The 27,913-nt window shown below is 36.1% G+C and overlaps 1 protein-coding gene across 1 annotated transcript in view; it reads left to right on the top strand.

Annotated features, from left to right (window-relative positions):
* The window catches only part of MAGI2 (membrane associated guanylate kinase, WW and PDZ domain containing 2), a 1,406,679-nt gene that overhangs the window by 797,567 nt on the left and 581,199 nt on the right, over positions 1-27,913 (top strand). The window contains 1 exon segment of the mRNA XM_043462935.1: positions 13,842-13,961. Within this exon segment, the coding sequence (XP_043318870.1) occupies positions 13,842-13,961 (120 nt within the window).

The raw sequence follows: 27,913 nt of genomic DNA on the forward strand, positions 1-27,913 counted from the left end.
CTGAGCATGAGCATCAGATATCAGAAAATAATCAATTTCTTAGCACATGTAAAATGTGAATGTGACTGTCAGTTTCTCCTACAAATCATGTGTAACTTGATTCCCATGGTAGATATGTAGCATACATATGGGTCATTATAGATATAACATGATAAAATTTACTTTTGAAGGTCAGAAGCATTTAGAGGCTCAGTACTTCTTCCCTATATTAAATGTCTACTGAATTCCATAGGCTGTTAGAGGCATTGTTAATGAAGTTATACCCCATGGTAACAAGGTCAACAAGATATCATTGTTTACCACATAAAGATGCAACACCCTCAGTACTATACCTAGGGCATGGAGAAGCTTGCTCACTGCTTTACTTATAGGAACAGGTGTGTTTCTACACTTGGTGTGGTGTCACAAATCATGTAATTCTCCTTGCAGTTATGTGTTGAAATTAGTTCAAATATTCCTTAAGGACAGTTTTGCTTCTTGGGGGACAGATACTTATTTGTCTTTCTCGTAGATTTTCCTCCCCTTTTTGTTTCTGTGTATTAGAAACCTACCTAGTTGTGTTTTAAGGAATTTTCAAAGGGATAATGAACATATGTGTGAAATGTTACACTTAACACTGGTCAGACTATCAGAAACGGTCATATTTTTTCTCTATATTCAGGTGGTGTACCCGAATTCCAGCATTTGAGTTGCAGATTCTCTGATGGCTCAGAGGGTAAAGCGTCTGCCTGCAATGTAGGAGACCTGGGTTTGATCCCTGGGTTGGGAAGATCCCCTAGAGAAGGAAATGGCCACCCATTCCAGTATTCTTGCCTGGAAACTCCCATGGACGGAGGAGCCTGGCAGGCCACAGGTCCATGGGGTCGCGAAGAGTAGGACGTGACTAAGCAACTTTGCTTTTTCTTTCTTTTGGTTTACAAGTACAGACTGAGGGAAAAAGAGCATCAAGACAGAAAGGGGCAAAAGACCTGATGCAGAGGTGGACAGGCTGCTACTTGCAGGTCAAATCCAGCCTATTGTCTTGTAAATAAAGATTTATTGGAAAACAGCCACACTCATTCCTTTATGCAGTATCTGTGGCTGCTTGCACTTACGATGATAGAGTTTAACAGATACCACTGTGAGTTATGGCTAGCAATGCCAAGCTAATTGCTGTTTGACCCTTTTAGAAATGTTTAGCAATCCTTATTCCAAAGGAGATCTTCCCAGGTGATGTAATGTTAAAAAATCTGCCTGCCAATGCAGGAGATGTGAGAAATGTGGGCTTAATCTCTGGGCTGAGAAGATTCCTTGGAGTAGGAAATGACACCCCACACCAGTATCCTTGCCTGGAAAATTTTATGTACAGAGGAGCCTAGTGGGCTACAGTTTTATGAGGCCACGAAGAGTCAGGCACAACTGAGCACCCACGCGCAGGCGCACACGCACACACACACACACGCGCGTGCACACACACACACACACACATTCCAAAGGAACAATTGAAGTTTAACTGTTTGGGGAGGTACAGAATGCTTAACTTTTCTTGCATGTTAAACCTACAAAGAATGTTGATTTTAATATGGATTCATCAATGCCCTACAGTCCAGTTTGGAAGCCTTTGCCTTTCTAGTTTTGTTTTTTTTTTTAATAACAGACTAATCCTTCTTCTAGGGGACAGTCCTTAATACTTTGGATTTTAAAGCCAGAGGACTGTCACCCTATCACATGTTAGCTCCCCAACCACTCATGCTTCTCTGGGGAGGTTTCTGAGTCAACAGCTGCGTTGATGGTGTTCTCATCTCTTTTTGTACTTTGTCTCCATTGATCCTGGCAAATAACCTTGTGTTTTGTGTTCTTGATACAGTAAATAAGGATTTGTCTAAAATTACAAATATTCTCTCCAAAGAAACTAATATTTATTTTTATAATTCACTATTTAATTCAATATCTTGTGCAGGAGTACCTTAATTAGCATTCTTTTGAAATGTCCTTAGAATTTTATTTTGTATATTTTAATTTGTAAAACTTCTCTTAATCTCTCATAATAATTGCAAATAACAGAAACACTGATCTGAGAATCTATAAAGCCAAATATATTTGTTACCATGTGATTTTATTCTGATATTTTTATATACGTATTTCCAACAAAGGTCACAAATGAATATTTGACAGCTTATTGTATACATTCCTCTAACCTGTGTCACTTTTAATTTGCTGTGCAATAAAGAAGTGAGCATAGTAACCTGGAAAGAACACTAGAGGGTCCGGGAGCTTATGACAGTTGCATAGAAACTGAGTCCTACTGTCCTTCAAACCTAAAGGATCACATCGGTCAAGGCTAGGTTGCTGATGGTTGCTTGTCTAACATTTAGGTCTTAGAAAGGCAGAAACAGTATGCTGCCTCTTCCGGCCATCCCTTTTTGTTTAACCTTCAGAGGCATAAAATTGTTAGTTAGCTTTAAAAAAAAAAAAGCAAGGTACTGTGTTTTTGTTTTTTTTTTCTTCACATGCCGATTATCTCATTTGATAAAGTCAAATCGTTTTTCCTTGGTTTCTTAAAGAGAAACTGGGCCATACAGCTCAGCATTTCATGGCTGACTCACCCTTCCTCTTTCCTTCCCTCCATAATTATTTGACATGTGTATACTTGAGAACCTCAATAAATAAAAAATGATCATTCAACTGCATAATTTGCACCATATAATCTGACAAACCTGTCAGTGTTTCAAAATTCCTGATTAGTTAAATGTCTTCTTACCTCCATCTGGATTTTCTGGTAGTCTGTAGACTTTGTATTCTATGATCTACCTTGGGCATTTTAGAATATAGAATGCTATAGAGCCATATGGTGATACTAAAAGTTAATGTCATTGTAAGATTCTAATAGAGGTAAAATGATAAAGTTATGATCCACTAAACCTTATATGCAATGAAGGTCAAAGAGTAGAGTGTCTGTGTATTGCTCAGAGGGCTGGTAATATCTCTGTAGTTTATTTCTGGCCCAGATTAATTTACATGAGAAAAGTCTAAAAGCTTCAAGCTAAATATATGCTATGTCTGTAAAAAGTCACTACAGATCTTTCCTTTAGCCCAGTATGTAATTTTGAAACATTATCAATTAAATCATAAATTAGGTAATCAAAATGTATTTTTATTAATCCTATAGAATGCCAGATATAGAATATATCTACATTAAATATTGGAAAATTAAAATAAAAATTTCAAAATGGAATTAATTGGTAACATCTTCTATTTTCTTAAAGAATCAGGAAATTAATAGTTTAAGACTCTTAAGATTTATGGTCTACTACCCTGATTTATCAGTGAAGGTACAGTGTTCCTTTATCCTAGAATTGATTATTATATATTGCAAGAGTGGATCAAACAGCCAAGAACAGTTATCTAGGAATCTGATTTTCCTTGGATGAGTCATTGTATTTAGTCATGTCTCTACATCTAGACTGTGAATGTGACTGAGGTAAACGCAGAATTTTGCTGAAGAAAGTAATTTGTGCAGCTAAAGATTCCTAAACAATCTCTTGGGCAGAAGAGTTGAACTTTGTTGTGAAGGAATGGTTAAGGTTTAGTTTTCTAATTCTTTGTCATCAAAGCTGTAATGACTCAAATGCTGTGCAATTAGGAAATCATTTTGCCCCAGGTCTTCCTCAGTGTGTGTGCCATCAACAGTGTCTTGTTACTGTCAGTAATCAAGTATGATCATTTAGTGTAGAAGCCTTAAAATTAAAAATGTACATGCATGCATCAACTTTAAAAATGATAACCTGCAAACTTAGCCTGTCTTTCTTACTTAGTGTCATGGGCTTTGAGTTCAACTGATAAAGATCAATAAAATAAACTTTGACTTTTAGATGACATTTTTCACCTCTGACTCACGTCTTCTCTGGTGTTTAGAGCAGGGACATAACTCTATAAGTAGAGTCATTGAAGTGATGAAAGACTTGATGGGTCACGTACATGCATACATGTGTGTGTGCTCAGTCGTGTCCAGTTCTTTGCGAGGCCATGCATGTAGCCCGTCCGCCAAGCTCCTCTGTTCATGGAATTTTCCAGGTTATAATACTGGAGTGGGTTGCCATTTCCTACTCCAGGGGATCTTCCTGACCCAGGGATTGAACCTGTCTCCTGTGTCTTCTGCACTGGCAAGCAGATTCTTTACCACTGCGCCATGAATATGTCTTCTAAATAATTTGTTCCAATAGAGAGCCTTACGGATACTAATTCCACAATGTAGCTGCCCACCCCCTGATTTAGTCCGTTTAGTATAGTTGTAGACAAGCTATAATTTATCATTTAGTGCATCAGATTCCTTGGCACAGATAACATCAGATGTTATTTTTTTCTTGGTTGTTGGAGGTTCACACATTTTTCATTTATGTCTTCTTATTTCATGCACCATAGTTTTTTTCATAATACAGGAGATTTTCTTCATTAGATACTTGTTTTTCTTGCCTTATTCACTCCTGGTGAGCCATATACAAGCCTCCTATGTTTTTCAGAATTTAAGCCATATTGTTGCACATGTAAGACCAAGATAGTTTAATTATTTCAAGTAGTAATGAAAGTTATTTATAAGAAAGCATAAAGGGAGATGTGTTGATTTTTTTCCCCCAAATTTGATTAACTTCTAAGAGAACTATGAAAAAGCAATGTGCAATAGCATAAGAGAGTACTTTGATTTTCCAGTGTACTTCTTGCAACTCCATTCACCTGTACACCACAGATGACAAATGAATTGTTTTCTCTGAATCCAGTATGCAGCCATAGATTACTCCAAGACCGATGACAAATCATGAACCACTTGCTTTTTGAGCTGTTTTGGCTAAATTAGCAATGAAATTTAACACAGCTTTTAGTTTGGGTTTCCTGAGGTATGAGTGAGGTTAGAGCAGTGGCTCTCAATTTACTGTCCCTGGGCCGGAAGCATCACCATCACCTGGGAGCTTCTTAGAAATACGAATTCTCAGGGCCAACCCAAGACTCTCTGTATCACAAACCACAGACGTGACACCCAACAATCTGTGTTTAACAAGCCTCCTTGTCATTCTGATGCATCCTGCATGTTAAGAACCATCCATTTGGGTGTGAAGCTGCCTCAGTGCAAACTGTTAAGATATAAAACAGTAATTGGTTCCATATGGGACATTAGTCTAAACCTTTATATCCAGAGATATTCAAGGAGAGCTTTCTTCTTCAAAAGTGTCTCTGTGTCTGAAAGATATGTAGCATTACTAGTAATATATGTCAATACAGTTTTCAATAATAATAGATAGTATACTATTTCTGGGGATAAGAGAGTTTTGAAATAATTCCCAAGGTTTAGAGCAATATACAGTTAAGAAAATAAGTCACAGTTACTACTGGTATTTTGTGCATGGATCTGTCACATCTTTGATATTATATAGAGTATTCATAGTGTTTTATTGAGGAGGCAAAAAATCTTATACCTAATATGTGATTAATTGGATGATATGTTTTTCTTTCTGACCTTAACCCAATCCACTCTATTAGTTGATGTGAAATCTATAAATCTCACATTTCATTATAATCTTTCTATCACATAGGAATCAATGGCCCAATCAAGTAAACTATATCATTTACTTTGCTTGCTTTAGCTCTATGTCTGTATAAAATCACACTTCAGATTTTATATAATTGAAAATGAATGTAAAGGACCCAAGGCCTAGGCTGATTATGTAAAAATTGGTAAGTGCTATCAGTCAACGAATCCCCTGAATGTTTTTATTGGAAATACACAGAAAAATCCATGATAGTGTTCACACTTGCTAATAAGTAACTGATTACAGTAAAGAAGTGTCTTCAGGAATCTAAAAGTAAATTAATTACAGGTTGAATCCACAGGAAGTCACCCTAGCTGTCAAGATTTATTTTCTCCAGTTTGCAGTTAAGAAACGCCAGGAAAAGAGAGAAAATATATTCAGAAACATGCACAAGAAAAGAATTCACTTTCTCAGATTCTCACACAGTGACACATCTAAGTGCAATGCAACGGGCACTGTGGAACTTTCAGCTCATCAAAATAGATCTTAATAGATGACTGGACTGACCGTCATCTAGATAGTAATACTTTCTGGTAAGCCAGTGACTTTTTAAAACTATTTACTAAAATTAGGAAATATTCTAAGGCTAAGGGGAAATGTGCCTTAAGAGTTACATTTACCACCAACATCATGTTCTTTTCTTAAGGAGGCAAAAGTTGCAACATTCCTTCATTTAAATAGTATAATTAAAAAAATAAATCCATTGGCACCCCCAGTTGCCATGGTAACAAAATGCGAGTGGCTTTCATCTGCTTGCATTGTGTATCAATAATAAGCTAGCCATTTGGAAGCAAATTCACCCTCTTCAGAACATGTCTTTTGAGCACAAGTACTATGTGCTTTCATTAACTTCTGCAGGAAATATGATCCATGCAGTACTTAATTTAGCAATTATTCAGTAAGTTGTTTTTTAAAGAAATAAAGCAATAGGAGAGAAAGCAAAGACATGATTTAGTACATTTCCTCCATTTCCATTCCTTTTAATTTTTTTTTCCCTTTGAAAGAGTGGTTAGGAAGACGTAATAAAGAATGAATATATAAACTATAATTTGGATAATAAAATTTATTTTGGACATTTCTAAATACCACTTAGGGAAGTACTAACCAAATATAGAAGAGCAATAAAAGAAGGTGAGTTTCAACTTTAGCTATGCGATGAATCATCTATCACATTTCCTTGTTCATTCTCCCTAACTTCCACCCTTTTCCTAATGTTGCATGATTACTTGTTATTACTGCTGTGTCTTGCTTCACTACCATCTTTCTAGCCATAATCTTCTGAAACAGGGAAGTGGCTATAATTATTTCAGCATAAAAATAAGGTAAGTATCTGCAGGAAATTCAACTTATTTCCCCATTCTAGGTATGAATTACCTTTAACTATAAATTACCTTTGTATAACCTTTCATTACATTTCACATTATTTGCCTTATTTTTAGAATTGTATTTCTTTCCAAAAGATGTTTATAGATCACCAATTGCTTTCTCTTTCTTCAGCCAATTTTTTTCTTCTTCTGGCACCAACTGATTTAACTTCAACTAATACATTTTTTCCCCCAGACACATAGATCTAAAATCTTCTTTTGAGAGTATTGTTATTGAAGGTCCTGTGCCTGAGGGTAAAAGTAAATGATCCACTAATCAAGTTTTATGAGCACTTTCACACTTTTCAAGTGATTAAGCAAAGGGTAGAAAACTTCTTGCAGTCTAATCAATAGGCTTTATTGGCCTTAAGTGTCTGTCTAACAAAAGGCAGATGATCCTCATAAATAGTGACTAAATCATTATTTCCCACATTTTAGCATGTACTCAAAGGAACTGACTTATTGTACACCCAGACAATATAAGGGGGCAACCTGAGTCCTTAAGCATAAGAACTTTTTCTTCTTAAGAAATTTTAGCATTAATGAAATTAATTCATTTGAAATTTCCATTGTAAAGATTCCAAAAATGAGATACCATTAATGAAGCTTGTTAGAATTGTATTTTCCTAGCATATTAATATTACTAAAGAGAAATGCAGTTGTGTTGCCATAGTGCTCATATTTTTATTTTTATAATACCCTTTTATACCCAATGTTTGCCTCACTGTATAATAAGAACACTGATGATCAACTAAATGATGTTTTAACCCAGAACCACATATCTAAAATATTAAAATTAAAAGCTGATGTCCTGAATTTCAATTCTAAGAATTTTTTTGTCACACCATCCTTCCACTTTCTCTCTTTAAAAATAAAGGATAATATGTGTGTGTGTGTCTATGTGTGTGCACATATACCAGTCATCAGAGTCCACCATGCTCTGTCATACTTATCAACCTTACAAAAATAGCCTTGAAATTTCAAAACTACCTGTTGGACACCAGTGTATAAACTAGACCAAGTAAATACATGTTCTCAGTGAAGCTTCTCTCTAAGAATTTAGTGATTCCTTTTGAGATATAGTCAGGCTCTTTGTGGATCTTCTGTTGACTTTCACAGGTCCCTAGCCAAACACAATTCACCCCTTGTTATGCCCGATGTCTGAATCCCCGAGCAAGAAGAGAGAAGACTTCCAAGACAATGCAACTCGCAAAAAAGGGAAGTTTATTGCTGACTCAAGTCAGGGCTCACTGCCGCAACCAACGCAGTGGTGCAGGGTCAGAAAAGTGCTGAGCCCGAGCTGTTACCCAATTTATAAGGTGTGCATAAGCAGTTGGTAGCTGGCTTAAGTGGATTGGTTACATGTTTGGAAAGTAATCTTATTGGCTCAAACCTTCGCGGGCTTTTTTCAAACTTGGGCCTTCGCGGGCTTTTCAGCTTTCCCCTGATAGGTTCCCTTTTCCTTACTGGGCGCATATTGATTGGCTGGCTCCAGGTGGCCTGATAATCATGTTACCCTGGAAAACCAGGCCTACTCCTAATCTAGGCTGCCTGTCATGGTGCAGCCTCACACCCCTCGGGGCTTGCAGCCCACATATTGCAAGTCTCTGCTTCCCTTCAGCTCCTTTACAGTCTTTCTAGTCAAACTTTTGTTCTGTATTGTCGAAACAAATGGTTAAAAAATCTCAGTAATTTACTCATTAAATAGTCCATATATGCCAATGCATATGATTTATGGTAATTTAACCCTTTATAGAATATTATATTACTTAGAAAAAATGTTTTATGTATTTATTCTCTGTCTCTTCTTGTTAGAATGTAAGTTTCTTTTCTATTCTGTGTTCCTCAAAGTTATATACCAGGTATCCTTAATAGTGTTTGGCACTTAAGTGCTCAATTAATCATTTGTGGCAAGAATTCATGGGGAAAAGCAACTATCCGTGATGTCATCTCTGTTCTTTCAGACAGGAGTACTTAACACATAATTTTTTCTGAGTGCCTAAAATTTTCCAGACATTAAGTACTTTATATGGATTATTTCATTTGTTCTTCAAATTAATTACTTAAAGATGCTACTGGTATTATTCCTATTATTCCTAGAGTTTATAGAGATGAAAAACCTTTCTCAAGATGTTACTGATAGCGCATGGTAGAGCATCAACAAGCTCAGGCGGTTTGACTCCATGGCTCACATTCCCGTCTACTATAGCATATGCTTTAAAGTTAGTTTCTATCTTGTCTAAGCCAAAGAGTAATTCTAATGGTGGAAAATTTAGGCTAAAATTAAATGAGATTGACACTTGGTAGGGCAGAAAGGAAGATACTTCTGAAGTGGAAAATTCCTATATTATGTCCTCGCACATGTTCCATCAAGGCAAATCCCTCTAAAGAGACTCTGTAACCTGGCATACCTTGAGAGCTGCCTTTATTGTCAGTGATAGAATCTGAGCTTTTTCGGACTGTGTTTAACTTGTAGTGTTTTCCTCTCTTTACTTTTTTCGGTCAAATTTCTTGACTACAGATTGGGCAGATAAATCCTTTGAGGAGGCTGTGATAAACTCCGTCCTCTACTATGGCTGATCAGGTAGTTCAGTGATAAACTGGAAAGGAGAGGCAAGCGCACTAGTGACACGGGCATCGTTTGGTCCAGGAGGGAGGTCTTTGAAGCAGAGACAGTACAGGATAGAAGGATGACACTGTGGGCTATAGGGCTTGGAATTTGCCAACTATTTGGAGATACAATAAGAGAGTGAAAGAGACCTGAAATGTGGCACTTAGGGAGTTTCAGGGCATGCATGACTAGAAAAATGGTGGTGACATTAACAAGAGAAGCAAGATGGAAATATGCTTTCATTATGCTATTTTCCTGAAATACTGAGTCAAATTTGCCTCTCGTGAAGGTTGCATAAAGACATTTTCAGACATACAAAGTCTCAAAAAATGTAGCTCCCATACAACTTTTGATGAAAGATTTCTGACTGCGCTCTGCCAAAATGAGGGAATGGACTACAAAAAGAGATACAGGATCTGGGGATAAGGGGATAAAACACAGGGAAGAGGCAAAGTGAATCCCCAGGATGATGGTAAATGGTGCTCCCAGGATGATTGCTGTGTGGTAGATGAGCATGGTCCACATTGAAACAGGTCAGAAGTCTCTAGGAGAAATGTCTTCAATTGGATAAACTTAACAAAATGTTAAATATTCTTGTATATTCTAAGAGATTTGTTTATCCAAGGAAAAGAGAATTAACTAATTGAAATGTTGATCAATATGTGGAAATGTAGAAATTGAAATATTCAATTTAGAGTAAAAATATATAAGGAAGGAAAATTAATCAGTGCAGTGCATAGTTCTGCTGGAAATAGATTTACATAGTATTATTATAGTAAATGTTAAGTAGTAATCTAATGAAAGTTTGTTCTACTGGGAGAATGGGAGGAGGAAAAAAGGAGGAAGTAATGTGAGGAAGTGATATGAAGAAATATGGGCAAAAAGAGCTAAATCTTCATTCGCTTTACCAAGAAAGCAGTAGTTCCCTGTGGCTCATATAGTAAAGAATGTCTGTAAGGTGGGAGACCTGGATTCGATCCCTTGGTCATGAAGATCCCCTGGAGAAGGGAATGGCAACCTACTCCAATATTCTTTCCTGGGGAATCCCATGGACAGGGAGCCTGGCGGGCTATAGTCCATGGGGTCGCAAAGAGTTGGACACAACTGAGCAACTGACACTTTCACAATAGTGACTAAAATAAAAACAAGTACCATCATAAGTTAATTATTCTAAGATATTGAGGTAAAACAGAAATCATCTAAAAGAGTTAAAAGTGTCTGGATAAAATGAAAAGTGTGTTGAAGAGGGGTGACAAAAGTCTTCATTAAAAAATAAAAGCTTGTACACTTGTAGAATAACAAACCTTGTAGAAGTATAGAGTCTTTAAAATATATGTGTGACTTTGATAAAACATAAAAACTAGACTTTGGGAGAAAACAGAAGAGATTAGTCTCGATAAGATGGATGGATGATTAGAATTAAGGATGAAAATAATGCAGATGAAGGAGGTAGAAATTAGGAAACTTTAAGAAATTTTAATTCAGAATATCTCTTTCACCAGAAAGAGAATGACCTGTCTTCTGCTGAAAGCCGAAACCTTTGCAATTTTGAAAATGGTGGGGTGGTGTCAGAGAGGGAAAGAGATACTTATTAAAAGGATTTCCATGCATCAGTAGAATCAAGCTAACATTAGAAGGGGGAGGGGAGAGGGATGAGCTGGGAATTTGGGGTTGGTAGATGCAAACTATTACATTTAGAACAGATAAGCAACAAAGTCCTTATGTATACCACAGGGAACTGTATCCAGTCTCCTGAGATAAAATATAATGGAAAAGAATATTTTAAAGAAAGAATGTAAATATGTGTAAAGCTGAGTCAGCTTTGCTGACCAGCAGAGATTGGCACAACATCTTAATCAACTATTCTTCAGTTTATAAAAACGAATGAGCAAAAAGCTTGTCAAAAAAAAACAGCTAACATTAAAAAGCCTGAATCTGTAGGGTACTTTGTCAGTGAAAGCTCATGGTTTTCTACAGCAGCTCTAGTCTATGAATTAAATAGCTGATAGAGAACTCGGAGGCTTATTAAGCTGTGGGAAATGTTGAAGATGGACTAAAGGAAAGAAGACATTTCAGATCCCCAGTCCCTTGGTAGATAGAAAAGCAAGTGAAGTCAAATATGAGGAACATCAGGAAAGTTAAGAGAGATCAGGAGACTGGAGGCTATAATTAGAAAGAAGAACAGAGCGAGAGAAAAGAGTAGGAGATTGATGCCAAAGATGGGAATTGCAGCGTTTAAGAATGTACTATAGAACTTCATCAATAAAGAGTGAAGTAGGCGAGCCCCCAGGCCTAATAGGCAGCTAGCATCAGGCAGGTCAACAGTAACAGGTGACAATGATGCAGTCACAGGCAGAATCCCTGAGGCAAGAACTCTGTCACATTGGCCTGATGTGCAAGATGGAAAACCAACCAGTAAACCGAAGTACTAATGGTCCTTCCAAGAAGAGCACAGCCCCTGACATGTTCACTAGAATTCGGTGAGGCGACTCCCGTTAGTCAAGTCAGCAGCCCCGGAAACTGCCCTCAAGCTTGTGGGCAATGCTTACATTGTGCTAGCGGCACATTACTGCACTGCAAACATTTAATTAGTCAAAGTGTGTAGCTTCTGAAACATGCAGATGAATTAGGAAGGAAAACTGAAACTTTGTTATGTGATTTTTTCTTAATGATTAGAGTGTGTTCTAAATAAATAGAAAAACAAATTGATTGCCAAAAACCGTGTTAATGGGCTTTTAATTCACAAGGGTTAAGCACATAAAAAGTCAATGTATTGAAAGTTAAGGTTCTCATAGAAACATTGATTTGACAACATTATGCATACTAGGTGTGGGAGGTTTGTATTTTATAACATAAAAGCAGTAGTGAATATTATAAAATGCACAGTTAAAATAACAAATTCAAATTCAGGGGGAAGTCATTAAACATGATTATGGGGAAAAATTGTTTTGCAACCCTCAACGAAGGTTGTAAAATTTAATTTTAGAACATAATGCCTTCAAACTTTAAAAAATATTTCCAGTGGAAATTAATCATTTTTTACCCAAAATGAATTTTCCAACACATTGTATATCCTGACATTAGTTTATGCCACTCATTTGTCATCCAGATTTGATCCTACTAGACGAAGGGAAGAACTGATTGAACCATGGCCTAGTTGATAAAGATTTTGGAGAGTGAAAATAAATTTAAGGGTTTGAAATATTAATACTTTTTCTGGTATATAGAGAATGTGGACGATAGCTTACATGTCAATAAGCCTGCAAGTGTATTAGTACTTTGTTTACATATTTGCCTTCTATGTACTTGTGCATACTATTTGCATGTATGCCTCATGGAAATTCCAGTCAGACTATGCGAAAGGTCTTATGTATGTAGCACTGAAAAAGGAAGGAAGATGCTTAAAGCTTTCTCAGGAAAGGAAGTGTTCCAGGAAACAAATCCACAGCCTTGATATGTCTCACTTTGGGTTCTCACCTCACAAGCTGGACAGAGATCTCGGAACCTGACTTCTCCAGTGGAGCTATACTGAGCAACAGGATTGCGTTCCTGTGCCTTTTTACTCTATACGTGATATACAGGAAACAAGAGTGGTGCACCCTTGCAATGACCCCTGGGAGGGTATCACCTCCCAATTTAATTAGAATTAAAGGCAAGAATGAAGGAAGAAAAATGACTATGTTACGAACATTATAATACTGATTTAATTATAATCATTTCTCAATTCTAATTAGTATTTAGTTATTTAATTCTAAGTAATAATAAAGATTTTCTGATCCTTTAAATCAGCCATTATTTGGTACAAAATAATTTTTAACAAATGACAACACCTCCCCCCGCAAAGGAGCAAATCATGAAAATATAAAAGTAAATTGACATTTTGCTAACATTTCTATTTTCCATTATATTTTATGTCATAGCAAAGCGGTCTACAGAACAATAGAGTTCCTTTCATGGAAGTGAGATATGTAAATTCCTGAGCTAGCAGACTCCTGGCCCAATATTCAAACCACCTCTTCAAAAAGGGCACAATGGTCTGCATTTTTCACTGAAAAATCTTTGCAGCCACATTCCATGGCGATGAGCCCTTTATAAACTTGAAGAAAAATGCTTTGTATGTCTCCTTTAATCATAACCCCCTGCTATTTTCTGTTTCCAAACAAACAGAAGGACAAATGCAAACTGCCAACTCACAGGATGTACAAACAAGTGTTATTGAATATTCAAAAGTATGGTGGTATTTCTAAAATTCAGCAACAAATCACTTAGAGTCTTTCTTTTGTTTTTAATTTTTTCCTTATTCAGGCACCACAAGGCCACATAAGGAGGGTGAGGTCCCTGGAGTGGACTATATTTTCATCACTGTTGAAGATTTTATGGAATTGGAGAAAAGTGGTGCTCTCCTAGAAAGTGGGACTTATGAAGGTAAGCACAGCTCTACTGCTGAATTTATTTCTTGTTGCATCACATTTTTCTCTTTCGACTGAAATGCATTAGAACACCACATTACTAAATTGCTATTGTTTTGGTTTGAGAGCTTTAATGAGGTCACTTTAGAAGAGTATCTTGTAAAGAAAATTTAAAATATGTCTGGGTAAATTCTTCTCTTGAGATACCAATAGAAATATATATGTATATTTCCACTGTAACCTTGTGTTACAGATATCCTGAGGGTAAGTTGTGATCTCCAGCTAAAGTATCTTCATCTTTAGGTAGCATCTAAAGGACCACACTCCAGTACTCTTGCCTGGAAAATCCCATGGACAGAGGAGCCTGGTAGGCTGCAGTCCATGGGGTTGCTAAGAGTCGGGCGCGACTGAGTGACCACTTTCACTTTTCACTTTCATGCATTGGAGAAGGAAATGGCAACCCACTCCAGTATTCTTGCCTGGAGAATCCCAGGGACGGGGGAGCCTGGTGGGCTGCCGTCTATGGGGTCGCACAGAGTCAGACACGACTGAAGCGACTTAGCACCAGCAGCAGCAAAGGACCACAGGGCTTGAGTTCCACAGTCCTGTAACTACTTCTGTGCCATTTTCTCCAGTTACTTCACTTCACTTGCCTTCACTGGCCTCTGGTAGAAAATGATGGTATAGGAAAAATAAATTGTGGATGAACTCCAAAGCTCTACCACAAGTTTCCTTGTGTGCCTGTGTCAACATGAATGAATGAAATTAAAACCTTGAATGTGGGAAGTACATTTTAGTAGAAAAAGCACTGTAACCTAAGCCAGGATCTGCTTCTGTTCCAAACCTGCCTTTACTCCTCACCCACTGTGAATATTAAGTAACCCAGGTAGTGTCTGTGAATCTCAGTAGTCTTACCTGTAAAAGGATAATGACAGCATTGAAAAATACAAATAAATAACAACATGATTCCTTGTGTATTTTAAGTAGCATCTACAGGCATGTAATAGTTTATATCTAATGAAATTACAGATCTGTGTCTGAACAGTGAGATTTTACTGGAACTAGAAAGCAGTAGAAAATAATACTTTTATTCTTATACCACAGTATTGTATATGTAAACTTTGCTTATACGTACTATGAAGTTCAAAGATGAATCTAGTCTTACTGAACTATAATTAATAGTATGTGATACTAAAAACAAAACTCATATGCATTGCTGCTTAACCCATCAAATATCAGAGGTCTACAGTGAGCAACTAGATTTGTAACAGTTTGTTCACTTTTTTCCTCCTTCATTTACTTATAAATGTCCAGTGGACTATAGTTATTTAAGAACTCAGAACTTATTTTTAAGTTGCCAGAAGTATTATAATCTTGTTTTGCCTCACACTTCTATGGCAATTTAGGCTGAGACATGTGCCTAAGTTATAGCTCAGACATTAAGCTACTTATTGCCATGTTCATAGGAAATAAGCAAAAATACCTAGGAAAAGAAAATGACTTTATATTTGAATACTGTTTCTTCTTCTTCTTGTCAAAAATGAATGATAATGAAGATTGATTAAAAATATTATATAACTTATTTTTATTGAAGTATAGTTGATTTCGAGTATTATATTTGTTTCAGGCATACAGCATGATTCAATATTCTTATAGATTATACTCCATTGAAAGTTATTACAGGTTGATGGGTACAATTCCCTATGCTATACAATATATTCTTGTTGCTTATCTGTCTTATACATAGCAGTTAAATAAAAAGCTATGCTGATCATATAAGATACCTTAAAATATACATGAAAAATGCCTGTATAAATAATAGAAAATAATGATATCAAAGAAGTCAGTAAATTAACAATGAATGTTGTAGTATATTTTCCTGTGGACTTTGCAACATCATTCATTAGTTTCTATGTCTGCCGATAATAATGCCTTGTATTTCTTACCATATTTATGTAGCAAAGAACCTATGCCTTAACAACCAAGATCATTCCAAGAGTAGTATGATTAACAAATATGACTTATTCTTTTGTTTTGTTAAAGATTGTATTAACTATATAGAAGGTAAAAAATTAAATCAAATGTTCATATTAAACTTCCTGTATTTTCATGATAAACTAGATGCCATGGAGTTTAATATCAATATTTTATAATTAAAGCCTAGCTTAAATTGTAGGTTTCAGCTAAATTTTGAGGGAAATATCCTGAAACCATACAAACATAACTAAGTTTTGTTATGATTCAGGGTGGATTGTCCTGAATCTTTTTCAGACATTTTTTTAGCACTGAGAGTAAAGTTGGTTGAATTGTTGCCAAATTGTTCATCACCCCCGTGTTCATAGAGCTGATTTTTGAATAATGAGGCTGATTTACACTTGACTTCAGAGAATCAGGGCTATTATTTATAAAAACACGTTGTGTACTTGGATAAATAAGAATCTCTTTTCTTAGGTCATTATAGCCATCTGGGTGGACATGAATGGAGCATTCTCAAATCTCAAAATCTTCAGATTGTCCTATAGTTACAGCTCAGAAATCAATAGAATTGGCATTCTAATAAAAATCACTGCTATTCCTTCAGGATTAATCACAAGCTCTAAACTCAGAGCTACCAGGGTTACTTGTGTTATTAATGTGTTACCCATCATGGAAGCCTAAGGAATGCCAACATTTTCTACTGTTGGTTCTTTCAGAGTATACTGAGTAGCAATCATGTTCTACTCCACTAGGTAAAGACAGACCTCAGAGCTTTTGTATTTATCAAGCCTTCTTGTATCACTCTCTTGTAAGTTTTATTTAATAAAATGCCAGTTTCCCTGATATATGTTCTCCCTTCTGCACTCTTTGGGCCATTGTTCTTCTTCCTTCTTGCTAGACCATTCTCATGCCTTCTCATGCCTATTCTTCACAGCTCACAGCCAGACAAGAAAATTCACTTCTGATATCTGTGAATCCATTAAAGAACTTAGAAATTGAGTTCCTCTCAGCTCATATCTGTTAACTATATGGGATTCTTAAGACTGATATATATATGTATATACTTTTGTCTTGTTGCCAGTAATTTTAATTTGACAAATTTTAGAATATGTTCTTTGATTAGAAACTAGATTTTAGTTCTGCTTCTTAGATATTGGCTCAACATTCTTGCTCCAAAGGAATAATTCTATTATTATCAGAGGCTACAAGGAAAGCTTTAATATGCTTGTACCACCATCTGCAGTTAGGCCACATAGCACGAGACAGCATTTTAGCAGATTCTTAAAGTTTTTTTTTCTGCATCACCAATCCCCCATCTAGTATGAGCAACTTCTTTCAGTTTGTTATACAACCGCTGCCAAATGGCCTTGCCAGTAAATGGCCCAGAGGACTTGACTCTAATGGACCATCAAGTGTTGGTAAAGACTCTTTCATGACTTGGATGACCTCATCTTCATCTTTTCATATTCAGTCAGGTTGAAAATGAGATTAATATAACAAGGCATAGTTTCAGCCTTACATAACCTCAAGTAACAGGAGATAACACCATGGACCTACATATCAGGACTGAAGATATAGGCTTCATGTGAACCATAGACCACAGAGTTCTGTGGATGAATGCAGGCAGTTTTTTTTTGAGGGGGGGATTAAGGTCATCTGCGGGTATAAATGAGATACTAACAGGTAGAATTAAATAAGTACATTTGGTAGTCTAAAGGTTATATGTACTCTACAGAAGGAAGCCATGGCCCTTGAGAACTGTCCAAAGTGCTGAATTACCCAGGGATCTAAATCCGTGAATCCTGCCTGACTTACTTCCCGTGTTTGGAATGCTGCGTTCATGGTCCCACTGGCCACTCACACTGCCTCAGCCTGCATCCTGAATGTCATCATTTACTAAACCCATGTCCCTTGAGCTGCACCTAGACAATAATTTTATTTATTTAGAGAGATTATCCATGGTTGTGTTCCAGAGCAGCAGTTCTATTATAACGTTCAATATTGTATTTTGCTGTTCTGCTTTTAAAATGAAGCAAAGCTATTTTTCTATTTATTGAAGAAACCACTGGTCTTAAAGTTTTTCTTTAAATGGACATAAGCTTGATTCCTTCCATTTTTAAGAGGACCAAATCAAACTCAGCAAGTTATTAGGGCATCTGACAGAAGATAATGCAAATACGACACTCAGCTTCACCTTAATGCTGTGGTTTCTCCTAATCATGGTATATGGACTTGCTGTTGTTCAGTTGCTCAGTTGTGTCTTACTATTTGTGATACCATGGACTGCCACATGCCAGGCTTCCCTGTCCTTCATTATCTCCCAGAGTCTGCCCAAATACATGTCCATTGAGTCAGTGATGACATCCAACTATCTCATCCTCTGTTGTCCCCCTCTTCTCCTACCCTCAATCTTTCCCAGCATCAGGGACTTTTCCTATGAGGCAGCTCTTCACATGAGGTGATCAAAGTATTGGAGCTTCTGCTTCAGCATCAGTCCTTTCAATGAATATTCAATTTCCTTCAGGATTAACTGGTTTGATCTCCTTATTGTCCAAGGGGCTCTCAAGAGTCTTCTCCAGCACCACAGTTCAAAAGAATCAATTCTGCAGCATTCAGCCTTCTTTATGGTATAATCCGCATATCCGTATGTGACTACTGGAAAAACCATAGCTTTGATTACACAGACCTTTGTCAGAAAATTGATGCCTCTGCTTTTTAATATGCTGTCTAGGTTTTCTTCTAAGGAGCAAGCATCTTTTAATTTCATTACTGCAGTCTCCATCCACAGTGATTTCAGAGCCCAAGAAAATAAAGTCTGTCACTGTTTCCATTGTCTCTTCATCTACTGGCCATGAAGTGATGGGACCAGATGCCATGACTTTAGTTTTTTGAATGTTAAGTTTTAAGCCAGCTTTTTCACTCTCTTTCACCATCATCAAGAAGCTCTTTAGTTCCTTTTCTGTTTCTGCCACTAGGGTGGTGGTGTCATCTGCATATCTGAGGTTATTGATATTTCTCCTGGCAATCTTGATTCCAGCTTGTGCTTTATCCAGCCCAGCATTTTACATGATGTACTCTGCATAGAAGTTAAATAAGCATGGTGACAATATACAACCTTACTTTACTTCTTTTCCTATTTGGAACCAGTCTGTTGTTCCATGTCTGGTTCTAAATGTTGCTTTTTGACCTGTGTACAGGTTTCTCAGGAGGCAGGTCAGGTGGTCTGGTATTTCCATCTCTTTAAGAATTTTCCACAGTTTGTTGTGATCCACACAGTCAAAGGCTTTAGAGTAGTCAATGCAGCAGAAATAGATGTTTTTCTGGAATTCTCTTGCTTTCTCTGTGATACAGCAGATGTTAGCAATATGACCTCTGGTTCCTCTTCCTTTAAACAGCACACCTAGTTTCTTAAACAGTTTTACTACAAGGATTCTGAAAATCAGTTTTTTCTCGCATTTGTACATATATCAGGAAGAATAGCACTCACTTATCACATACAATTCTATAAAATTTTAAGTATTAAGGATGAATAATTTTCTAGAAAAATAAGCCAGTCACTCCTATGATGAGTTGAGATACAATAAATTTTACATAAAATCGTTCACTTTCAGTAATTAAAGTCCACATCCACTTCTTTTAGCATTAGCTAGGTACATGTATTATTGAAATTTAATCCTCTATTTCCAGTCAAGATAGTACTGGTGTCTGAGGGATGCTCAATCCAATGAAAAATCATTATTGGTACTATAAACAATCTTCAGAAAAGCCATTCTTCTATAAACCCAACCATCTATTCACTGAAGTGTAAATATTTCCTGAAGGGCAGATCAGTGCTTCAGTTGATGCTAAGATTGCTGTCATTCCAGGATACCAAAGAGAGAGAAAATTCATTTTCTTCTCTTTCCCTTATATTCTGTTACAAGAGAAATTTTTTACTATGTAAATAATAACCCCCACAGCAACAGTAGATTCTCGGAGCTTGCAGTTAAAATGGTCCAGCTGTTATTACATATTGTAACAATTTTTTTTTTCTTTTGATGTTTCCTTCTTTTTCTTTCTCTTGACAGTTTTCCTATTGTAGAAGATTCTAAGCCATGCATTTTGGTATTCACTTTAGGAACACTAAACATTTGCACATAAGATTCACTACACGTTCATTTGACCAGTAAAGGAAAAACACATTTAGTGAAGTTTTACACCCCTTTGAGATCTTATAATGCCAGAGGTTTTTTGTAAGTGATTCAATTTGTGTTCAAAGCTGTTTACAGAGAGTATATGACTTTTGCATGCTGCTTTGCTCCTGTGTAAGATACCAAGACTGGAAGTGTTATTGTGCATTAAAATGTGATAAAATTCTGTTTTGGTTTGGGACTTTTATAAGCCCAGCCTTTTCAAAAAATATGTAATGCAAATGCCAATTTCTAAGTCTTCTTTTTTTCCCAAGAGGGAGTAGACGGGACAAACCAATAAATTAATTAACTAATTTAATATTATTATTTAAATTATAGCTTAAAAACTGAAGTCAAGAAAGTAAAATGACCTGTTTACTGTTAGTATTACCTAAACTACAATAAATCAGTTTCCATGTTGGTTCTATATGTTTTTGCTCAATATAGATGAAAGAATCAGGACCAACCTTTTTTGGAGTACATTATTAAAATAAAGCCAGTAACAATGGACATAAGACTTGCTTCTTTGACTCTCCTCACAATGATATCTCACAATGATATTATCCAAAACTGTGATATTTGGGGTTAACTTAGAGTCCCTCAAGCTTACATGTTTAATTACAATGATTTTCTAACTCCTGTACACATCCCTTATAAATTTTTATCTGAAACAAATTGAGATTTTGTATGAAATATATATCATGACATTCATATAGTGGGAAGAAAAAAATGCCTGACTTTAAATTTTTTACTTGTATTTCTCTCCACTACTTAAACAAGCAGTACCTATTTGCCTTTGCCAATTGGGTAAATATTTTCAAGACCCTCGAGTTTTTCTGAGTGGGCACAAAATGGATAACAATATTGATAATAACTATTTTGTAATGTTTATGTGTATATTGATACATACTGAAAGATATTTATTGTATCTTACATTTCCATGACTTTCAAAGACAGTGTTCAGTGAAAATGTTAGTTGCTTAGACATGTCCGACTCTTTGCGACTCTGTGGACTCTAGCCTGCCACGCTCTACTGTCCGTGGGATTCTCTAGGCAAGAATACTGGAATGGGTTGCCATTTCCTTCTCCAGGGGATCTTCCCCACCCAGGGATAGAACCTGGGTCTCCTAAATTGAAGGCAGCTTCTTTACCATCTGAGTCACCAGGAAATGCCAAAGACAGTGCATTTACTCGTTCCGCAACATCAATGCTTGGTCAAAGTGATTACAACAGTCTTCTACATGAGAGTTCACATTTCTCTAAAATAATATCGATATAGTGATGATCAGTGCCTCTCTTTATTAGTCTTATATTAGACATAAATGTCTTCCTAAAGGAGAAGTTTTATTTATTCCAGTTATTCTCAGTGATGCCCTGATGCCCCTTTCCTGTCAAACTTTTTTCAAACACTTATTTCATACATTATTTGAAAACTATAACCTATCATCCTACTTTACAAAAGCCAGTTTTGTATATGAATTTCAAATCTGAAAAATAAAACTTTCTGAGACATCCTTTCCTTATATTTTCCATGTTTCAAATGTAAGAGGTAGTAGTGTCTACAATCTGATTAACCATATATTTGCTATTTCTCTCTGGGGAATGAAAATTATTAACATAGGAAAGCTGTGTGTACTCTAATTTTTATTACTAGATACCTTATTTCAGAACATTGATCTCAATCTCCAACAAAGTTACGATAGATGTAGATGGTTTTATGAAATGTTTTTATAAACTATAATTCTCATTCAGATTGTATATAAAACAATATCTGAAACTTTGAGGCTTCCATTGATCATGCTGCAAAATAGACAGATATACTGAGTGCTTTGACTAAATATTAGTCAAACTGTGACTGACGTGCCTGTGGGAGTGCATAGTTGCTCAGTTGTGCCAACTCTTTGCAACCTTTTAGACCGTAGCCTGCCAGGCCCCTCTGTCCATGGGATTTTTCAGGCAAGAATATTGGAGTGAGTTGCCATTTTCCTCCTCCAGGGGATCTTCCCCACCCAGGGATAGTACCCACGTCTCCTGTGCCTCCTGCATTGCAGGCAGATTTTTTACCAGCTAAGCCATCATTTCTCAAAAAATACCCTCTTATCCCTATATATGAGAACAGTCATACTGTGTAAGATTCCTTTCATACAAAAGTTCTTCCTTATTGAAGACTTTAAACCCTGGCAATTATGGAAAATTATTCATAAGATCAGGTTAAAATTTAATATGCTGAAGCAGTGAGTCCCTCTTTACACAGTTATCAGCTCTCTTAGATCTGTTGTGAGCTGTATATGTATGTATATAACAAGCAAATAAGATAAAGTTCAAGTAGTCAACATATCTTGTCTACATGGGATTTTTTTCATTAGAGTTTATTCTTAAATAGTCTAAAATATGAATTTTTAAGGCCCAATTTAAAAAATTGACAATTGTTATTAATTATAATAAAATGGAAAATTTTACTCATACTATCTTCAGCATATTGAGGAGGGCGCAGAAACCCACTTCAATATTCTTGCCTGGAGAATGGACAGTGGAGCCTGGTGGGCTATAGTCCATGGGGTCACAAAGAGTTGGACACAGCTGAAGTGACTTAGCACGCATGTCTTCAGCTTATTAGCTATGCTGGCCTCCTTTCTGTTCCTCAGATAGAACAAGCACATTCTCACTTATTTGGGATCTTGAATTTGCCATTTCATTCTCCTAGACTATTTGTTTTCAAAACAACCATATATCCCTTTTTCTTATTCATGATATTCATCTAAGAATCTTCAGAAAACTCTTACCTGGCAACCTTATCCAAAATATCACCTGCTGACATTCTTTGTTCCCTTCCTCTATTATTTTCTTTATTGTACTGATTATAACTGAAAATACATCCTATGTCCATTTGTTTATTTGATTATTCTCAGTATCCACCCACTTGAATGTCAACTCCTCAAGACGTTAAATAATTTGTTTGGATCACTGCTAATTCTTGAGCTTAGTATGGTTTCTGGCACTTAGGAAGCGCTCACTATAAGTTGAATGAATGCCTAGGTTCCTCCCTCCAAGAAAGCAATGGGAATCCCTTAATTCCTACCTACAAGTTCAAACAGAATTGAAACTCTGGAACATATCCACTTCCTAATTCAAAATGCTCTAGGTCAGAAGTTTAGAGCTACAACATCAATTTAGCTTCAGAACCTTTGTCCTTGATTCTCTAGTATTATAATTTTAATCATTTTGTTCTTGTCTTAATTCTCATTATTTACCTCATGAGTCCCTGTTCTGAGTTCCTGTACTTGTTTCTCTCTCAGTATCCTATAAACTCTAATACTTTCTCCAGAATTCATATCTTATCTTCCTATGGCCTTTCCTCATAGTCTAGTTTTCATCATAGTGATCTATTGCTTGTTAGATTACTCAAATTCAAAGCCTACTAAACTTAGTCAACAAAACTATATCTTCCAGTAGCCCTCCTGCAACTCACCATGGACACATCCCATGTTCTATTGAATGTAAGCCAAATACTTCTTAAACTAATGATAATTACCCTGTCATATAGTTTATGTCCTCAGAGGGTAAAGCGTCTACCTGCAATGCAGGAGACCCGAGTTCTATCCCTGAGTCAGGAAGATCCCCTGGAGAAGGAAATGGCAATGCCCTCCAGTACCCTTGCCTGTAGAATCCCACGGATGGAGGAGCCTGGTAGGCTACAGTCCACGAGGCCGCAAAGAGTCGGACACGACTGAGTGACTTCACTTTCCTTTCCTTTCATGATTGCTTTAATTTTTGTCAAAGTTTTATAAGGACTGTCTTGATTTTTCTACATCTAGTACAGAATGTCAGTGGTGAGGTGGAGAACAGAGGTAATGAGGCCAAACAAATAGGAGAGATAGGAAGGTCCTGTAATTGATGGTAAAATATAGCAGTGGATTAGACAATGGAGACTCCTAGAGACAGGCATACTGATAACCTGACAGTGACTCAGGACAGGCGAAAAGTACAAAAACTGTACATATGAAATTAAAAAAAAAAAAAAGAGTCACATAGGATTATTTGTTATAGTGGGAGCACTTGTCAGTCTCCCAGAAAATAGCAGAGTATTGCAATGCAGCACAGCTATTGATTTTCCTTATAATGACCCTGAGCAAATCAAAAGTTAACGTACACAAAAAAGGTAATATTTGAGAAATATTTCCTTCAAAGGTGATTAAAATTTTAAAAGTTTGAGCTTCTAATAGGGAAAGGCTAGACTATTCATCTAAATAGAATACGACACTCCCTGAAAATGCTGAACAAATGGAATGCATATCTTGGTATAAAATATTTTAACTATCTTCTGTCTAGAAACAATTTATAATCAGTTCAAATTTATATTCAAATTAACACTTGATTAAACTGTCTATGATTAATTTATGAATGTATTCAGTAAATGCAGACAAACATGATGTTCTTATACACCCCCAAGTGTTCCAGGCTTATATAAATGTATTTTTTAAAATGACTAGATTGTAATGAAGTTGGAAACAACACATGCTTTGTTCCTGATAATGTTTGTCATTTTTTGAATATGTTAGATTTAAAATAGATCTATAAATCTATTGGTGCATTTATTGTTGCTATATAGTCACAAAGTCATATCCAACTCTTTGAGACCCCATGGACCGCAGCATGCCAGATTCCACAGTCCTCCACTATCTCCTGGTTGTTGTTGTTCTGTCACTAAGTCACGTCCAGCTTTTTGCAACCCCATGGACTGCAGCACTTCAGGCTTCCCTGTCCTTCACTATCTCTGGGAGTTGGCTTAGATTCATGTCCCATGAGTGGGTGATGCTATATACCCATCTCATCCTCTTCTCCTTTTTTCTCCTTTGCCTTCAGTCTTCCCCAGAATCAGGGTCTTTTCTAATGAGTTGGCTCTTCGTATTGGAGCTTCAGCTTCAGCATCAGTCCTTCCAATGAATAGTCGTAGTTGATTTCCCTTAGGAATAACTGCTTTGATCTCCTTGCAGTCCAGGAACTCTCAAGTGTCTTCTCTAGCACCACAATTCAAAATCATCACTTCTTCACTTCTCAGCCTTCTTTATGGTCCAACTCTCACATCTGTACATGACGAGTGGAAAAACCATAGCTTTCACTATGCAGACCTTTGTCAGCAAAGTGATGTCTCTGCTTTTTAATATGCTATGTTTGTCATAGTTTTCATCCTATTACTCATAACTTCATTGAGTTATGCAAGCCCCTTCACCACAACAAAGTTGTGATCCATGAAAGGAATTGGTTCATTACCAAACTGTTAAAAATTAATGTATTAATAAACTTCAAATTTACAAGTTCATCTACTCTTTTTTTTTTTAATCTTAGCATACTAGTTAGTAGATTTTTTTTTTCCACTTTTTGAAATACTTACCTGTCCACTAGGAATCTTAAAGAGTGAGCTGCAGGCTACTTTTTCAAAGCCTATATTTACAATTGGGAAGGAAACGATACAACATTATCTTGGCTTATTTTCATGGAAAGTTCACATTCAGAGAGTGTTATATATATTCATCTTAGAAGCAAAAAGTTGATCAGAAGTTAAAGATATTTTACACTGGGAAGCTTTCTTGCAGCATTATGTGATCATGTTTTTCCTTCATTTTCTTGGTCCTGTCTTTGTACTAACCTTCACTTTAGTAGTTTTCTTGCTTGTTTTCCTTTTAATGTTTAGCTCCTGTCATATTTCTATTCTCTTTTTACTTATCTTTCAAGGGTTTTGTTTTTACCAAAATCCCACTGACTTTATTCTCTTTCTTTATTCTTGCTTTGTTCATCTTTCGATTTCTCCTGAAAATTGAGAACCCTTAATGGATTCTCTACTATATCCCTACTTTATGTCCTAAAAATCCTCCCTTTTGGGGATACGCTACAGTTTTACTTCAAATGCTTTTATATATTGGTGCTGACTCTTACATTTTATATATATATATATTTTTTTTTTTACCTGTATAGCTATAAGAAACAACAATGAGAATAATGCAGATATCTATAAATGTCCCCACAAAGCAATGACTTGTTGAAAAGAGTGGAAATTTAACTAAAATGACTTCTCGGTTCTATGTAGGAAGCAGCAATGTTTTAGAATTGGATGTGCTGATGGAAGTTTTGTTCAAAGATGAGTTTTGTGGTTTGGCAGGGAATTTATCTAAAAACAGATGTAGTTTATCCCAATTCACTATACTTTTCATGTTACTCAGTACGAGCTTCGTTGTACTGGAATCTGCCCTCTTCCCAAATGGGTCCTATATACTTAATATTTGCTTGAATGGAGAAAAATATTTCAATGGATATTTTATCTCATTTTCTCTTTGTAATATAAAATTATATCCCTGTAGTTTAGAAAATATAACATTTTCTTCTTTTATTATCCTTTCATCTTCAAATTCTTGTTTCATTATCTAGACAGGCCTTTTTCATAGTAATCAGAAGGCTTTTGGGGGGAGTAAAAATGTTTCTCTCTGAGTATATGAAAATATTGAGTTAACAAAGGAAGAGATGTACTTTATTTTCATTTAGTCTTTATCATTATTTTATTCTTTAAAATTTTACTTCATTTCTAAACCATCCCTTGTTAATGCTCATTCTTAGCTAAATACATCCCATATATTTCTTGTCACTTATTGCTTTCTATTCTTGGGTATTCTTATAATTATCATTCATTTAATTCTATTATATTGTAACTTGAGACCACACTTGCTGCTTGGTAGACTCCAATAACTTCTTATTACAAAATTGGATTCAGAAATATTGCTTAATAAAATTGTTTGTATTCTTCCAACATGGGTTTGCAGTAACTTGAAAAATATTTTTGTTATATGTTTCATTTAAATTTTACATAAATTTAATGACTCCTCTAGTAATGAAAAAATACATCCTCATGGGATCTACTCTTCATAAACAATAGTAGAAGTAGACATCATATAGGAGAGCAGATCATTTCCAAGAGTGAAAGAAAGTAGATCACAGCTGCCTCAAAATAAGAGAGTATTGATCAAGATCTTGCCAAAGATAACAAAATACATTAAATATGAGCATGAAAATATTGAGACAGCAGGTTGAGAAGCTAGAATTTGGGTTGTGAAGAGAAGCTGCCATGGGAGGAGACGGTTGGGTTGCTAGAGAGAGAATTGACTTTAACAGGCCTTGCTGAAGCATGATGGATTCCAATCCTACAGCAGTCATTGACAACTTTTTTGTCTAGCAATCTGCTTTCAAGTATGAGAAATGTTAGCAGTGTACTTGAAGGAATTAAATAGAAGTATAATACTGCGATGTTCAGAACTGGGTGATTGTCTGATGGAGTTGTTTGCATCCCAGGCTACATCTGTGTGTTCCAGAAAGTTCTTATCTCTTTGATGTCGGCAAAACCATATCACCGTCACATTTTCTGAAAAATAAATTCTATAAATGTATTATAATGTAGAGGATAGTTAGTGAAAAATTTTAGTACTCCAGGGAAACAAGGCATTGATGGGGAACATCTGTGGCCTAGAGGAAGCCAAAATGTATTTGTCCAAGTATATGTTTGAGGCTTAGGAACTGAAGGACCAGAGGCTAGTCTTGGATTTTTCTTATACTTGGTGTGGGGCCTTTACTGAGAGGGCACTAGGAGAACGTGAGCACTGTGGTCTGACGAGGAGGCCGTCATAGATGAGTGAGACTTGTTCTGTGTGACCTTAAAGAGTGGGACTAGGACAAATAATAGATAAAGAGACAAAGATTGTGCTGAGATATTTTTTTAAAATGGTATCTAATAGCCAGGGTTGATGAAATAATAAACTTAATGTGTTGATAAATAGTT

This window comes from Cervus canadensis, chromosome 3 (assembly GCF_019320065.1).
Source record: "Cervus canadensis isolate Bull #8, Minnesota chromosome 3, ASM1932006v1, whole genome shotgun sequence".
Taxonomy (NCBI): domain Eukaryota; kingdom Metazoa; phylum Chordata; class Mammalia; order Artiodactyla; family Cervidae; genus Cervus; species Cervus canadensis.